Here is a 17611-nt window from a genome sequence, read left to right as displayed (position 1 = left end):
AGCCTGCCAGGATAAAATGGAGAGATCTTATGACTATAAAGGTCAGTGTCTCTCATTCATAAGAATAGCATTTTCCTTTTCCCCTGAACTTTAATGTATATTGATAGATAACTATTATGGTTATATCAATTGCAAAAAATGTATACTGTAAAACCAAATTGGAATAAGCTACTACAAAATTCCTGGAACAGTCACAGTTATTCAGGATACGCTAGTATCATGCATAAGAGACTTTTTAGTAATAGCAGGATCTAATTATCATTCCTGATTTTTACCTTAGCCATTCTAGGCCATTTTTCATTTAAATATGATAAAAGCCCAGCCATGTAATCTTGAGTTCAGACCAAAGTCATATTCCCTCAAAATGGTCTAATTTAGAATAAAATACTAATTTGCAGTCAGTTGTTTAACAAGATGATTTCTTTCACTAACTGTTATTTTTCTTTTCTTTTTTCCTTAATGGATTTTAGCTGACGACTGGATAGTTGCAAATACGGAACTGATCGAGAAGACCAAGTTCACCATCACAGGTCTGCCGACCGATTCAAGGATCTTTGTGCGTGTGAAGGCTGTGAATGCCGCCGGCGCCAGCGAGCCCAAGTACTACTCTCAGCCCATCCTTGTGAAGGAAATCATAGGTAGGTGGCAAGGCTTTCAAAATTTTGTCTCCATGTTTTTTTAACTGCTTTCTTTCTGAAACCCTCCTCTTTTGTTGTCCCTCCTTTGATATTTTATTAATATCTCCTGGGAGTTAGAAATGGACAAAATAGCCCTTTATAGGCAGTGTGGGAGGTCAGCTCCCGGTTTTAACCTAGTATTAGGACCAGATAAGTACACCAGATTGCATGAGCCAAATATGATGGGGCTGCCTTTTTATAATGGAGACAGGGAATAAACAGTTCAAACAACCCGTACGGCAGCAACAATGACTCCAATGAGTCTGTGAGGTCAAAATCATTTTCATAGCTAATATGAACGTGTTGCTTTCCCTTTTCAATGTTTGGCCTTGCACTGATGGTGCAAATGCAATGGTGTGTAAAACTGCTGGTGCCTTAGCACAGATCGTATTCGTGCCACCAAATTGTCCGGTCAGTCTTTTCTTCCTTACCACCGTGCACTCCCAATTAAAATAAATGGGCCTTAGAGTGTTCTTGATGTGGCATAAAAATCATTAATAATTATTTAATATGTTATTTAAATATTTAATAATAAAAAATAATCATTTAATCATTTTTAAACCTTGGTTCTTGAGTACACTTTTTCCCTATATGTGTGACAGTGAAATGCAAAGTATCTGTCAAGATTTTATGCTATGTACCTTAGTACAATTGTTGTCTGTAGGGAAAAGTATTTCTGCAACTGAGTTAAGAGCCTAACCTAGTGCCCTATTCCAGGAAACTCCATTCTTCCTTGAAAGAATGACAGAGTGACAAACTCTGGCTTGTCAAACTTGGGTATTTGGCGGATGTTTTCTAGAAAATGAATGGAGTGAACCTGTAACTTCAAGGAAAACAATTTACAGTATTTGTTGTCAATTTGCCCAAGAAAAAATTTAATCTTCGAAGCAAAAATTAGAATTTTGGAAAACTGGTATCCACTATTATTGACTTGACAGCTTTCTAATACTTAAAATCTTTTCTGATAAAGTAGGTGGTGATATTAGCAAATGCAATTTTTTGATACTGAATAATGAATGCAGTGTTTCAAAATTTGAATGATCCACATAATTCAGTGAAGCTATATTTTCCAAAAGACTAATACAAGTTTAAAAATCATGCCTGGGTAAGATACATTCAAAATGAAAGGTAGGTCAATGGACTTTAATGTAACAGAATATGAAAAGTTCATAGAAGGTTTTAGATTCCACACTGTAGCTAACCCTTAAGAAATTACAATTCATGTTTTAGTACAGAATCAAAAAGGAATACCTACAATTGTCTGAAAAATTTTATTAAAATATTCTGTGTGAAGCCAAATTTTCTTCAAGTACTTCAAGCAAAACAACATATTACAATAGATTAAAAGTCAGACAATAAAGAGATTTGCCAAAACAGAAAATAATGCCATTCATATCACAAGTTTTTGTTAATGTAAATATGGTTGTTTTCATTAAAATGATATTTATGTTGTTAGTTTTCAAGTAAGTATATAAATATTTCAAAATTTATTGGTTTTAATTTCTAATATGGTTAATATGATAGATACAACCTACATAAACAAAAGCTTTGTGGGACCTTCCTTTGATTGTTTTTAAGAGTGTAATGGGATACAGAGACCAAAAAGTTTGAGCATCACTGCTCTACGGCAAAGAATATTGGAAAGTGGCTTGAGCATCTAGATCTGGACCATGTTGAGCCACAGACTTATGGTGTGACTGCCTGAAACCTTTTGGGAGGTTAGGGGATGGATGGATGGAAAGAAGTGTGAAGAATGCACATTTTCTTAGTTGATTCTGGAGACAGACTATGAAAGCTGAGTTCTGTTTCTTTCATTTATTGACTGTGTGGCTTCAGGCAAGGGACTTGCTTTTCCTGAGCCTTAATTTCTTCATCTGCAAAATGGAGACAATAATAGGACTTACTACCTCAAGAACTTGTGAGAGCTGAATGAATCAAACCCTGTTATTTGCTTAACGAAATGCTTGCCACACAATAAGCTCTTGGTGTATGCTAGCTTTTATTATGGTGATGGTTGAGTGTGCTGTGGAACCTCACTGAGTCTCTGTTTCCTTAACTCTGAAGTTAGGGAGTTAGAGGATCCCTCAAGTTCTCTTCCAACTGGAACATTCAGTATCACCACTACTACCACCATCATCATCTCCTGAGTTTATTGAGCACTTACTATTCTCAGCCAGTATGCTAAAGGCTTTATCTAGATGACCTTATTTAATCCTCACAACAATCCTGTGAACTAGATCTTGTGGAGCAGGCTGAGACCAGATCTACTGTCTGATCTAGAACTCAAACAGAGATCTCTCTGACCCCACAGTCCGTGTGTCTAAGCAGAGCGTAGGTACTCAAGGCTGACTCCAGGTTCTGATCCTGGCTGTGTCACCTTGGGCAAATGACTTAAACCCCTGTTGGCTTTAGTTTCTTTATCATAAAATAAAAAGAATACCTTTGCCATAAATGTAGCTGTGAGGGTTAAGTTGGTCCCTTCATGAGAAGCATTTACGTTCCATACTGAGCCCTCAAATGACACTTCATCCCTGTGAGCCATGAGCCTCGACTTTCTTCTGCCTTTGATGGGTTTCTATCCACATGTCCTAATATCTTTGCAGTGTTTAATGAATATCAACATTCAGTGGATTAGGGCTGCATGTTACATACTTCACCATAGCCATAGAGGGAGAAAGCTACCATCCATTTCTAACATAATTACATAAGCAACAAGTGCTAGGTACTAAAGCTTTTTATAATTTTTTAAATTATTAAAAAAAATCTTTTTTATTGGAGTACAGTTGCTTTACAATGTTGTGTTAGTTTCGGCTGGACAAAGCTATTTTATTATTTTCATGTTCTGGTAAGAAAAAATGGTTAGTCCTACCAGCTAATGTGGTGACTGTAGATCTTTTGTCAAATGTTCGTTGGAGAATATACTCACTGTTAGAAACCGAAAAATATACGTAAGGCCCTAAGAGAAACTTTAGTGTTTGCTTTCAGTTAGTTCAGTTCAGTCGCTCAGTTGTGTCCGTCTTTGTGACCCCATGGACTGCAGCACGCCAGGCCTCTCTGTCCATCACCAACTCCTAGAGTTTACTCAAACTCATGTCCATCAAGTTGGTGATGCCATCCAACCATCTCATCCTCTGTCGTCCCCTTCTCCTCCTGCCTTCAATCTTTCCCAGCATCAGGGTCTTTTCAAATGAGTCAGCTCTTTGCATCAGGTGGCCAAAGTATTGGATTTTCAGCTTCAGCATCAGTCCTTCCAGTGAACACCGAGGACTGATCTCCTTTAGGATGGACTGGTTGGATCTCCTGGCAGTCCAAGGGACTCTCAGGAGTTTTCTCCAACACCACAGTTCAAAAGCATCAATTCTTCGGTGCTCAGTTTTCTTTATAGTCCAGCTCTCACATAATAAAAATAGGAAGTTGCAGAAAATCAAAGAGGTCAAGAGTAAATTTTGTTGAGTCAAACTGTTAAAACATCTCTTCTTGAAGGTAACATTTGGAACCAAAGTTACCATATATAATCTATTAGTGGCCCATCTAAGATTTTACTGCAGAGACATAAGCATAGGGAAATCCTGATGAGTATGTGCCAGGTACGCTTATGTAAGGGTGCTTCCAGTGTATGGTACTAACTACAAAATTATGCTCTTCTATTCTATCTCAGAGCCTCCAAAGATTCGCATCCCAAGGCACCTGAAGCAAACCTATATCCGCAGAGTTGGAGAAGCCATCAATCTGGTTATTCCTTTCCAGGTAATAATTCAGGGTAGTTCACTTTCTCTTTACAGTGCTGGGGTGTTTAAGGAGTAAAAGGAGATACTTCAGCATTTACGTTATTCATGATTCAAGATTTCCTCAGAGGAAAAGCAGGAAATGATAGACCAGATTGGGAGAATGACTAAACAATCTCCTGCTTTAGAAGTACAGAAATCTATAAAACTGTGATAGATTTTCCAAATGAGACCTCATCTTGTCCGAAGCTCAGTGACTATAGTGGGCCAGAGAGCAAATACCGAGGAGACACCAAAACAAGAAATGCTTAAAGATCTTTCTGGTTCTATCCATCTGTAAAAACGATCTTCCTTTTAAGTGAAGTTCTTGCTGTAACATGCAGGAAAACACCATGTGCTTCCTTCCCACAGTTACCCCAAACCACACTCAAATTACCCAGGTTCCAATGAGGGATAACTGAAGTTTGAAATTTTGATGTCACTAACTGAAGTATATGAATATTGTTAAATCATTGCTCCTGAAGAAGAATCTGTTGTTTATAAGTTTAACCAGGTTTTGCATACAGTAATCATTTTTGCACTCTCTCTCTCTCTCTCTCTCACACACACACACACACACACACTGCACCATTATCTCCTTACTCGTTTGATTCCTTTTATGCCTTAGACAATGCTGTTCAATAGAACTTTCTGTGATGATAGACATATTCTGTAAATGCAATGTCCAGTATGGTAGCCAGTAGCCAGATGAGGCTATTAACTTAAAAAGAGCAGCTAGGAACTAGGGTGATGGGGGAATTTTTAATTTTCTTTAATTTTCTTTAGCTTTAGGTTAAATGGTCACATTTAGCTTGTGGCTCTTATATCAGGCAGCCTTAGAACTAAAATTTAGGTCTCTGCACACATTTGAACACACACATACACCCACAGCTGTTTCAAACTCAGGCTCCCATGAAAATTAACCTAAAGGGACAGCCAGTTCAGGCCATTCTCACTGCACTTGGGGCCCAGCCGTAGAAGAAGTTATCTTCTAAATACACAGAACGTGAAGTCAGAACGGAAGTCAAGGAGGAAGTGAGCGTAAACATGGCGGAGGAGGAAGGAGACGGCTTGGCAAGACTCCTCCCACTTCTCTCCTCCCACAGCCTTAAGTAAAACTAGGAGTTGGCCAAGGCAGGCACCCAGGACCCTGCTCTGCACCGGGGCTGAATTACCCCTCAGTCTCCACATCATGTTGAGAACTGGGCCTAATCCCAGTTCTGGATCTTGTAGGGGGAGGCAGTGTATTCAGCTTCTGTCACTGGGTTTTGGGGAGGAAAGAGCGTGAGAACAGGGACCTCGTGAGACTAGTCCCTGGAGAGGGATGGTGAGACTAGTATGTCATGTTTGTATATTTACGTCGCCTCTAGAGTTCTGAAACCTCATGTGAGCCCCATGTGAGAGGCAGGAATGGCAGATTTCCTTACCTACCTTGAGAAAGGAAGGAACTGATATTCAGAGAAGTTAAGTGATTTGCCCAAAGTCATCCAGCAAGAAAATAGTAGTGCCATGAACGGTGTCTATGTCTCCAGACACTAAATTCAGTGCTTTTTTCACTTCATGCTTTATCAGAGAACTCAATCCACCGCCCCCCCCCACCCCCCCCCCCCCACCCCTGCAGTAGTTATTAATAAATTGCAGTTTAAGGAAATGAGACCTGGAACTATTTTCCCATCTTTAACAATATTGTTAAACTTCCTACTAGTACATCTGGGCACCCTGTCCATTTTCTCAAGGCCTGTGGGCAGGGGTTTGATATGTGTCTCTCACATTCCTTAACAGAACCTATCAACAAGCCACATTAGGATCCCTTGGGAAGGCCGTGCCTTACCAGACACTTGGTTCTTGTGGGGGTGAGCCTGGAGGCTCAGGAATCCCACGAAGTTCCTTTGTAATGTAAACTGGAACTCACATCCTCGAATGACATTATAATTACTCAAAGTCTGCTCTTAAAGAATAGTTTCAGCTGTTATCAGAGAGAGAATTACAGACAAATCTAAAATCAACACAGCACAGTGGAGTAATAATCATTAACATGGAGATGATCAACGAAACACTTACGCAGTGCGCGGAAGCTTAAAACTTCAGTCTTGGTAACCACAATGTGAGATAGGTCCTACTCTCATCCCATTTTACAGATTAGGAAACTGAAGCAGAGAGTTTAAGTAACTTGCCCAAAGTCACACAGCTATCAAATAGTGGAGTCAGGATCCAAATACAGATTCTAGGGCCTCGGGGCCTATGTTCTGAACCATTAGGCTGGGATGTACAGGATTTGGAGCTGAAGAGACCTGGCTGGAAGACCAGGTTCCAGCATTTACCTGCAAGGCCTTGTACAAGTCATTTGATACCTTTATCCAAAAATAAATGAATGAAGATAATGATACTTACTGTGAAATGAAGATTAAAGGAAGCCATAAATATCATGTACCTAACAGTGCCTTGCATACCCAATGCAATGGATGGGCAATAATGAATCTTACGATACTGCTGTAACTGCCCACCACCAGACAGTTTTCCAATCTTGCCAAGGATGGGGTAAGCCACTGACCATTTTTTTAATGCTGAAAAAATCTGGAGACAATCTGATCCCCTTCCACCTCTACTTTTTGTCTTCTTTTTTAAGGGAAAACCAAGACCAGAATTAATTTGGACAAAGGATGGTGCACCTATCGATAAGAATCAGATCAACATTCGCAACTCTGAGACTGATACAATCATATTTATCAGAAAAGCAGAGAGGAGCCATTCTGGGAAATATGATCTGCAAGTCAAAGTGGAAAAATTTGTGGAAACTGCGTCCATCGATATCCGGGTTATTGGTAGGTTTGGAGGAAGAAACTAGAATATTCTATGCGGTATGGAGACAAATTGTCCTTGTCAATAAGGAAAGAGTCAGAATTTCTGTTAGGCTGGCTCTGCAAAAAATTCCTGTTTTTAGAATTAAGAAAAAAGATAAATTAGTGAAATTGGTTAGCTTGTTAGAGTAACTTTTCACTGATTAAAAGGACTAATCATGAGAAACTTGGGGCATATATATTAAATAAAATTAATGTTTGTACTTCCTTTGTGGAAATCCTCTGTACTGTTTACAGTCTAGGTCTCTCTTACTCCATTTCCCAACTCTTTGATGATAAAACTATTTGTTGAATTCTTGCATTAAGAAAAGATTGTAGATTTTGGATATAGTTTAACATGCTTCTTACTTCATTTAAAATTGGCTAATAGTAAAGTTAAGGTAGATGCAGTTTCGATCCCTTGGTCGTGAAGATCCCCTGGAGGAGGACATGGCAACCCACTCCAATATTCTTTCCTGGAGAATCTCATGTACAGAGGAGCCTGATGGGCTGTAGTCCATAGGGTCACAAGGAGCCAGCCACGACTGAAGTGATTTAGCACAAAGTTAATGGAGAATGAAGGATTTTTATTAAATGTAAGAAAGGTGTACCTAAACAGAGTTAAACAATTAAAGACTGAACTGTGGTTGGTCATGTTAGTTATTTAGTTAGTTATGCTAGTTAGATATTTACCTGTCCAGATAAGGTTAGTTCTTACTTCTTTCCACAGTCAGGGTGATAGAGAGAGGATTTCTTATAAGTAGACTCTTCTTGCTTGAACGGTTCTATAATTTTTGCAGTGTCAAGAAATAAATCTAAGAGCAGAGTTAGGAGAATCCTTGTCTCCAATCATTTTTATTAGTACAGTTTAGCAAATATGCTAGAACAACAGGTTCTCTAACCAAAGGAGCAACTTCCTATGGCAAGCCTTCCCTTAGGTGAAAGGTCATGTCCTTTAAACTAAAGATTCTTTTCCCACTAACTATAATTGTCTTGATTTTTGTTAAGTAGAAGAGAGAATGGAGGACGCTGTGTGTGCCCTCGGGTCTGGCCTGGCTCCATTTTAATGGAAGCTCTTGTTGTTGGATCTGGAAGAGGCTTACCCTCTGAAACATGGGAAACGACTTTTTTATTTTTCCGACTTTGACATGTGGTTACTTCACCAGGTAGTTAAAAGTGCTTGGCACGTCACTCACACATTCAGAGGGTACAATAAATAGTAACAATGATTATCCTACTTACTTTTTTTAGCCCCAAATTTATGTTTCTGCCATGGCCATAAAAATCTAGCAATGCCATTTACTCTTGGGGAGCAAGTGTTTGAAAAGTCAGCGCCAGTTCTGAAGACGAAGCAGATGAGTGCAGGTGGGAGGTTGAACTTAGAGAAGCCGGCTGTCTGTGGACAAGTGGGTGAAAACAGGTCAGAGACTCTGCTTGTAGAGGCTTGCCATTGGTAATTGTGGAAAGAGAGCAGGGATTATCACTGTGGTTTCCTTCCTGGAGCCCATGAAGGCTGCTTGTTAAATGTTGATTAAAAGAGAAAAACATGACCAGAAAACACTCTGATATTTACTCTTTTCAGTATGACATTTCATATAGAAATAACCATAGGGAATATGGGAAGGATGTTCAGTTCACTGGTGGCTCAATGTTAAGAATCCCCCTGCAATGCAGGAGATACAGTTTCGACCCCTGGGTTAGGAAGATCCCCTGGAGAAGGCAGTGGTAAATACTTGCTCCAGTATGCTGGCCTGGGATGTTCCATGGACAGAGGCTACAGTCCATTGAGTTACAAAAGAGTTGGACATGACTTAGCAACTAAAAACAAACAGAAATAACTATGATTGCATTTTAATACCTGAAGAATATTTCAGGACAGAAAGGATCATGCTTGTACTGCAGAGGACAACAGATGTGAAATTTCCCTGAAAAAAATTAAGAAATTATATCTTTAAAAAGACATAATATTATTGTCTTTCCTTGCACTTCTGTGCAAGGGTTTTTTTTTTTTTTTTTTTTAATGGGGCCTCAAAGAAAAAAGAAAGCTTAGTTTTCTTAACTTTGGGCCTTTCTGAGCGTTACTGCCACTTACTGAAAGGTCAGAGGTTACAGAAATTCATGATGCAGTGAAGAAAGACTACTTCCTCATGAATGCATTTTACTTCCATAAAATGGAAACACTTGATAAATACCAATGACTCTTGAAGGGAGAGATGGCAGAGGAAGCATGTTTTCCTCACTCCCATTAAAGATGCCTTTTTAGTACAGCAGGAAACCCCTCTCACAGGCTGTGGGGTTTGGGCCTCTCACCAAAAGCTGGAGTCCCACAGCCCAGGTAGACTCAAAGATTTCAAGTCCAGTGTCAGCTTACCATTCATTAGGCAGAGTAGCCTGTGATTCATCGCCAGTCATCGGCCCCCGGAGGATGTTTAATGAGGTTTGAAGTTTCATTTAAGTTTTCTTTACAAAACCTTTTTCTTTCCATGAAGATGGAAGTCAAGCATTTGCAGATAAGCTAAGCTGGACTGCATTGCACTTCTCTGGAGAAGAAGAATGCAGAAGAATTGTGGGTGGAAATATGGGTAGGAAGTTCAGTTCAGTTGCTCAGTCGTGTCCGACTCTTTGTGACCCCATGGACTGCAGCACGCCAGGCTTCCCTGTCCATCACCAGCTCCTGGAGCTTGCTCAAACTCACGTCCATCAAGTCAGTGATGCCATCCAGCCATCTCATCCTCTATCATCCCCTTCTCCTCCTGCCTTCCATCTTTCCCAGCATCAGAGTCTTTTCCAATGAATAAGTTCTTTATATCAGGTGGCCAGAGTATTGGAGTTTCAGCTTCAGCATCAGTCCTTTCAGTGAAGATTCAGGACTGATTTCCTTTTGGGTTGACTGGTTTGATCTCCTTGCTGTCCAAGGGACTCTCAAGACTCTTCTCCAACACCACAGTTCAAAAGCATCCATTCTTTGGCGGTCAGCTTTCTTTATAGTCCAACTCTCACATCCATACGTGACTGCTGGAAAAAACATAGCTTTGACTAGATGGACCTTTGTTGGCAAAGTCATGTCTCTGCTTTTTAATATGCTGTCTAGGTTGGTCATAGCTTTTCTTCCAAGGAACAAGTGTCTTTTAATTTCATGACTGCAGTCACCATCTGCAGTGATTTTGGAGCCCAGAAAAATAAAGTCTGTCACTGTTTCCATTGTTTCCACATCTATTTGCCATGAAGTGATGGGACCAGATGCCATGATCTCAGTTTTCTGAATGTTGCGTTTTAAGCCAACTTTTTCACTCTCCTCTTTCACTTTCATCAAGAGGCTTTTTAGTTCTTCTTTGCTTTCTGCCGTAAGTGTGGTGTCATCTGAATATCTGGGGTTATTGATGTTTCTCCCGGCAATCTTGATTCCTGCTTGTGCTTCATCCAGCCCGGAATTTCGCATGATGTAATCTGCATGTAAGTTAAATAAGCAGGGTGACAATATACAGCCTTGATGTACTCCTTTCCCAATTTGGAACCAGTCTGTTGTTCCATGTCCAGTTCTAACTGTTGCTTCTTGACCTGCATACAGGTTTCTCAGGAGGCAGATCAGGTGAACTGGTATTCCCGTCTCTTGAAGAATTTCCCACAGTTTGTTGTGATCTACACAGTCAAAGGCTTTGGCATAGTCAATAAAGCAGAAATAGATGTTTTTCTGGAACTCTCTTGCTTTTTCAATGATCCAACAGATGTTGGCAATTTGATCTCTGGTTCCTCTGCCTTTCTAAATCCAGCTTGAACATTTGGAAGTTCACAGTTCACGTACTGTTGAAGCCTGGCTTGGAGAATTTTGAGCATTACTTTGCTAGCGTATGAGATGAGTGCAATTGTGTGGTAGTTTGAGCATTCTTTGGCATTGCCCTTCTTTGGGATTGGAATGAAAACTGACCTTTTCCAGTCCTGTGGCCACTGCTGAGTTTTCCAAATTTGCTGGCATATTGAGTGCAGCACTTTCACAGCATCATCTCTTAGGATTTGAAATAGCTCAGCTGGAATTCCATCACCTCCACTAGCTTTGTTCATAGTGATGCTTTCTAAGGTCCACTTGACTTCACATTCCAGGATGTCTGGCTATAGGTGAGTGATCACACCATCATGGTTATCTGGGCCATCAAGATCTTTTTTGTATAGTTCTTCTGTGTATTCTTGCCACCTCTTCTTAATATCTTCTGCTTCTGTTAGGTCCCTACCATTTCTGCCCTTTATTGAGCCCATCTTTGTATGAAATGCTCCATTGGTATCTCTAATTTTCTCAAAGAGATCTCTAGTCTTTCCCATTCTATTGTTTTCTTCTATTTCTCTGCACTGATCACTGAGGAAGGCTTTCTTATCTGTCCTTGCTATTCTTTGGGATGGGAAGGAAAGAACATTTTAAATACCCTCCTACAACAAGGTCTAGATTAGGGGGAAAGTGACCTCACAGTGACACCGTGAATTTATCCTACAGACCGTCCAGGTCCACCCCAACTTGTGAAGATCGACGATGTCTGGGGAGAGAACGTTGCTCTATCATGGACCCCACCACGGGATAATGGAAACACTGCCATTACAGGGTACACGATCCAGAAGGCTGATAAGAAGAGCATGGTAAGCTCTGGCTTTCTCTGGTTCAGCAGCAGCAAAGTCATAGTTCAGCAGAAGTTAGGGGGAGGCATGAAGTCCTCTTTGGTGAGGACTCATGAAGGTCATGGAAAAGTGACATGACACAGTGGGAAGGCCTTAGGAGCCATGGAGAGTTGGACTTGAGTTTCCACCTAAGACCACATATACATGGACAGTCACTTGGCCTCTTTGATTTCCACTTCCCTCAAATGTAACATAAGGACAGTGAAGTTTACCTTGCTTGTTTACCAAGAGGCTAAGACAATAGAATGCTCAATAGAATTCACTAAAGTTGTTCATTCAGCAAATATTTACTCACTCTGAATTCTGGCTCAAATTTGCACCCATGTAACTTCTTACTCTTTGTAAAATAATTGTTGGATACCATAGACTGATGTCTCCAAAAAAAAAAAAAAAAAAAGATACCAGTTAGAAAAGAAAGATTCTAAAAGGAACAGATATGCAAAGGTCCTGATGAAGAAAAGAGCTTAGAGTATTCAAGAAGCAAATCAACTGGAATATGAATTATTATTACCTATGCTTTATAAATGAGGATATTAAGGCACAAAAGGTTAAATGAATTGCTGGAAATCACTAGATTTTAAATGTTAAAACCTAGGTCTTAACATTTGATCCACTACACCCACTATTACCCTGCCTGTAAGTCAGTAAATGAATAAATGAATGTCTTAGACAGAATGTCATGGAGCCACTATCCATTCTCATAGGAAGAGTAGAACATCATACTGAATGAATTTGACAGGAAGTCTTTAGGCATTTATACTAGTAGATCTCAGTAAGAGCTTAGGTTATAAGGTTACACTGGATTAACAGAAGGGGAGAGGGATGAAAAGAGCAGCCTAAGTAACAGGAATGGATTTCAAGTCTTTCCTTTTCATAAACTATTTCTAGCCTGTCTTTCCCCATACTCCTGGGTGGGTGCTACATGGCATTTAAAGAAACATCTTTCAGCCAAACCCAGACAGCTTGAGAGCTAGGTCAATGGGTGACTTTGCAAGGAAAGTATTGAATATGTTGGGTTTCCTTAGCAAAAAGGGCTCGTCCCTGGACCTTTGTCTGGATACTGGTAGTGAATCCAGGGGTACCGCATTTCCCCAGGTACCCCACCCCTACCACACTGCCCAGCATTTGTCTTCTTAGATATCTAGGCAAGTCCAGGTGAGCCAGGATTTTGCTGCTGCTTCACGTGCCTTAGCTCTGCCTGCTGACAGGGGAGGAACCCCAACACCGCACCATTGTGTTTCTGGTGCATTTCAGCAGACCTACAGACCTGAAAACGCTCACTGTGCCCAGCGCACTTCCCAAAAGCTCACCACACCACTGTCTCATTGTGTCTACAGATGCCGTTTTCCACTTAAGTTCCTATAGTCCTCTATACCTTCCATAAACATTGTTTTCATGATGTATGCCAGCACATTCATGTATTTATTCATTTCCTATTTGTTAAGCACTCTTCTAGCTGCTGGGTCAAAAACAAATAGACAGCTCATACTCTTGGAGCACTCATAGTATAAGCAAGAAGAAAGGCATAAACCAAATGTTAAAAAAATATATAATAAATATTGGAATAAAGGTGTGCATAAAGTGCTTTGGAAGTTAAGGAGGACATAACTACAATTGCCGGGTGTCTTTAAAATAGAGATCAGAGAACCTTGCAAGAAAAATCCTTTGCCTTTAAGAGTTTTTTGGTCAGGAAATGTATTTTCTCAATTAGTGGTACTAAATATATGTAGTACAATGTGGTTTTCTACTAGTGGCAAGATAAACTTTGAAGCTACTTTATTTCTTGACATGGTGAAGGAAAAATTTATAATAAAGAATAACGTAACTTTAACTCACTCAATCATTCAAGTATTCAGTTTTGTGCATGCTACCCACTCTATACCAGGTGCTGTGATAAGGCACTGGAGATGCAAGGGGTGAGAAGAAAAGTACATTTTTACCATCACTATATATCCATTGCAATGGGGAAGGTAGTGAAAAAGCAAGTAAAATAGTAAGTACATGATATATTTAAGGTAACAAGTGCTGTGAAGAAAACTAAGCCAGGTCAAGGTGAAAAACTATGACCAAAGTGGAGTGGTGGGAGGGTAAACAGGGAGGAGGTAATAATTAATAACTGAACAAAGAATTGAAAGAACCTATGATAATGGTATTAGACAAATTGATTGGGTGATGTTAACTTTTCTCTCGTGATTTAGCATCAGTATGACTCTGGTGCTTGGGAAGGGAGCTTTATCATGGAACATGTACCAGCATTAATGTCCCAGGAAGGGAGGCATTTATCTGGATTTTCAAAAAAGACACTCTTTACTTCCAGGCAATACATGCTTTTCTTTAAATATTTAAAGCAGATGTACAATGTGTGTTTAATAGGCCACAAAACAGGCTGTTCTAGTTAGTATAAACTTTAAGTTAAACCACATATAAGCCAGAATGACATCCCCACAACTCATTATGTGAAAATTTCTTGCATCATCATCTCAGGTAAATGAATCTAATGTGTAAATGAATATTAAATTACATAATCAGATATAAATCAGTTATAAAGTATTAAACTAAATATATATTTCTGTTACCCTCAATATAAAAATTAGTGCTTTTTTTTCCTTTTAGTTAATGAAACATCCCTGTTATTTATTCTGATTAACAGTTGAAATAGCTGTGTATTTTGAAGTGATTTTCCTTGAATTATCTTTGTTTGTTTTTAGGAGTGGTTCACTGTTATTGAGCATTATCACCGAACCAATGCCACCATTACTGAACTGGTCATTGGAAACGAGTATTACTTCCGGGTCTTTGCTGAAAACATGTGTGGCCTCAGTGAAGATGCAACAATGACAAAAGAGAGTGCCGTGATTGCCAAGGATGGTGAGTTGGGAGTGGGCTGGACATCTGATGAGACAGAGAAGACAGAAAGAAAAAGAGATGTGGCAAAATGAATAAGAAATCATAAACATGCATTCAAAACTGTGGTAAGAATGTCCAACTAAAATTTTAATCTTACAAGTAAAATATCTTAAGGAAAACTGTATTATGATTATATTTTTTAACATACATAATTTCATTCATTCCAACATCTGGACAGTGAGTCTCTCAATGACTAACATCACAGGGATAGGAAAAAGTCGCCATTTACTTCTAGAGCTTGGGTTATTCTATTCCTGGACACCTTCGAGGATGCTACTTATGAGAGCCATTTTGTAATGAAAGAAGTTGGATTCCACCCCCGTCATTTCGTTTCCTCATAAATCAAGTCCTTCCAGCCCTTCCTCATTACATTCAGGTTAAAACACATTGTCGAGCAAGACACCCAGACACTGTATTCTTCCCAATATTTATTTTGGTTCCAGATGGCTCTCTGGCTTTCTGGCCCATGTGATGTTGGTTGTAATTGGTACCTTTCCAGATGAATGCCCTGTGGCCTTTGTTCACGTTTTTACGTGTTTTTCTAAGCTCAGAGGGGCTTCCCAGGTCGCACAGCGGTAAAAGAATCCGATCGCCAATGCGCGAGATGCAGGAGACCCAGGTTTGATCCCTGGTGGGGAAGATCCCCTGGAGAAGAAAGTGGCAACCCACACCTGTATTCTTTTTGTTTTATTATTATTAAAACATCTAATTAGCAAAAAAATATTACAATAGCAAAGAAAAACCCACTCCAGCATTCTTGCCTGAAAAATTTCATGGGCAGGGGAGCCTGGTGGGCTACAGTTCTTGGGATCGCAGAGAGTCAGACATAATTGAGTGACTGAGATTGTGAGCATACACTAAACTGAAGGAAGTTTTTATCATAGTCAAATATGCCAAGAATAATATTTTTATTTTTAACTTGCTTATTTTTAAGGCAAAATCTACAAAAATCCAGTGTATGAAGACTTCGATTTCTCAGAGGCACCTATGTTTACTCAGCCATTGGTCAACACCTATGCTGTAGCTGGTTACAATGCTACCCTGAACTGCAGTGTGAGAGGAAATCCTAAGGTACCACTTTTTTCTTTAATCACATTAATTAAATTTAAGAATTAACTCCAAACTCCATCTTTTATATTCGCTATGTTATAATTCTAAGTATTGGGTTTGTCAAAAAGTTTATTCAGGTTTTTCCATGACATCTTATGGCAAAACCCAAACGAACATTTTGGCCAACCCTACAATAATATTAACTGACTTTCCAACTGCTCAATGTGTGTGCGTGTGTGTGTTTTTTCTGGGATAGAGAGATGGGACATGTAGGGTAATGATGTTGGTGGGCAATAAAGGACACTATTTAAATGTATAAAAATGTTCCTTTACTAACTAAGGAATATTTTCTAAGGGAAAAGCAAACCACTTATTTTTAAAAGAACTGAAAGGTAAGGAGATGGAAGTAATATTGTGTCATCTGAAAAATTAGGTGGTGATACTGATTTATCAAGTTTCCTGTAATAGTGTAAAGCAAATGATGATACTGTAATGCCAGGCAGAATACAAAATGTACAGTGATAAAGGTACAGAGCACCAGCAAGGAGAAATGGCATCTGACTGAACAGGTTACCTGTTGTTGGCATTTGAAAAGAACAACACATTAATGAATGTTGCCTACAGAGCTGTCTATCCCTGGGTGGCGCTAACAAAAAGTGCCCTAGAGTTTGGAAACATTGCAAACGGTGATGTTTTCCCAGCATATACCAAGAGCAGAAATAGAGAAGTCAAAGGGAGAAGCCAGACTGAGGATGCAAAGAAGATGCTAAATCTATATTTAATTGGAGGTGATGTTGGTACATGCAAGTGGGAGTGGCCAGGAGGAGAGAACATCATCACCGGAGCTTGGGAGAAAGGCGAGGGGGGTGACTCTTGGTTTGGGTGCCCCAAGCATGGATTGCTGCATCCCCACCCCTTGGAGCTGAAACTCTAGAAAGGAATATCAGAAGAAAGAGAGAAGTGAAATGTCAAGGACCAAGATGTGAGCCTCAGGGAATATGCCCATTTCAAAGGTGGAAGGAGGAAAAGGACGGTGAGGACACTGGGAAGCGCTATCTTTTGGGTCTGAGCAAGACAAAATCATTTAAGAGATACAGGCAAGAGTGTGTGTTTACAGGAAGGAAGAGAAGACAGTGTGAGAATGGAAAGGAGAGTTAGTGTTGGTGTAGCAGAATGGAGTGGCCTTCCCAGGTGAATGGATCATTATTGATCTGGGATTATCTGATTGGAGCAGGTCCATCCATTGCCACCAGATGATGAAAACAGATGTCAGAAGAGAGATTAAATAGTGAGGAGGGTTAAACAGCCTGTAAAAAATTAGAAAAGTATACCGGGGAAAATGTAAAGAAAATTGACCGGTGATGACACTTTACAGGGATTCTTTGAAAAACATTGAGCGATATGCATGCTCCTGGATGAGTCAATCTCATAGACATGTAGATGGAATTTAAATGTAATTGAATCTATTTGGGAAGATCGCCCCAGGGCTGTCCTCTAGACAAATCTGGCTGTTTCTTAGAAACTGCTCATTTGCTTCCTGGCCAAGCATTAAGTAGAATTTAATTTGAAGAGAATCAGTGCCTAAATTGATGTGGATTCTTCTTAGATGTAGTGTTTTCTTTCTAAGCCACATTTTAACATTCTGTCACTGGCTTGGATGGTCTATTACCCCAGGCCTAGTACAGATATGTTTTGACCTAATTTGCTTCCATCT

General features: G+C 39.7%; 1 protein-coding gene across 22 annotated transcripts in view; it reads left to right on the top strand.

Annotated features, from left to right (window-relative positions):
- MYBPC1 (myosin binding protein C1) overlaps positions 1–17611 on the top strand; it is a 94587-nt gene that overhangs the window by 71675 nt on the left and 5301 nt on the right. For all 22 annotated transcript variants that reach the window (XM_043880861.1, XM_043880860.1, XM_043880857.1 and 19 more), the window contains 6 exons: positions 471–638; positions 4336–4424; positions 7068–7263; positions 11762–11901; positions 14649–14808; positions 15782–15918. In XM_043880861.1, the coding sequence (XP_043736796.1) occupies positions 471–638; positions 4336–4424; positions 7068–7263; positions 11762–11901; positions 14649–14808; positions 15782–15918 (890 nt within the window). The remainder of the gene's footprint in view (positions 1–470; positions 639–4335; positions 4425–7067; positions 7264–11761; positions 11902–14648; positions 14809–15781; positions 15919–17611) is intronic.

The sequence above is a fragment of the Cervus elaphus genome, chromosome 22 (assembly GCF_910594005.1).
Source record: "Cervus elaphus chromosome 22, mCerEla1.1, whole genome shotgun sequence".
Classification (NCBI taxonomy): Eukaryota; Metazoa; Chordata; class Mammalia; order Artiodactyla; family Cervidae; genus Cervus; species Cervus elaphus.
Note: the sequence above shows the minus strand (reverse complement) of the source record. Positions and strands in the feature narration are given on the sequence as shown.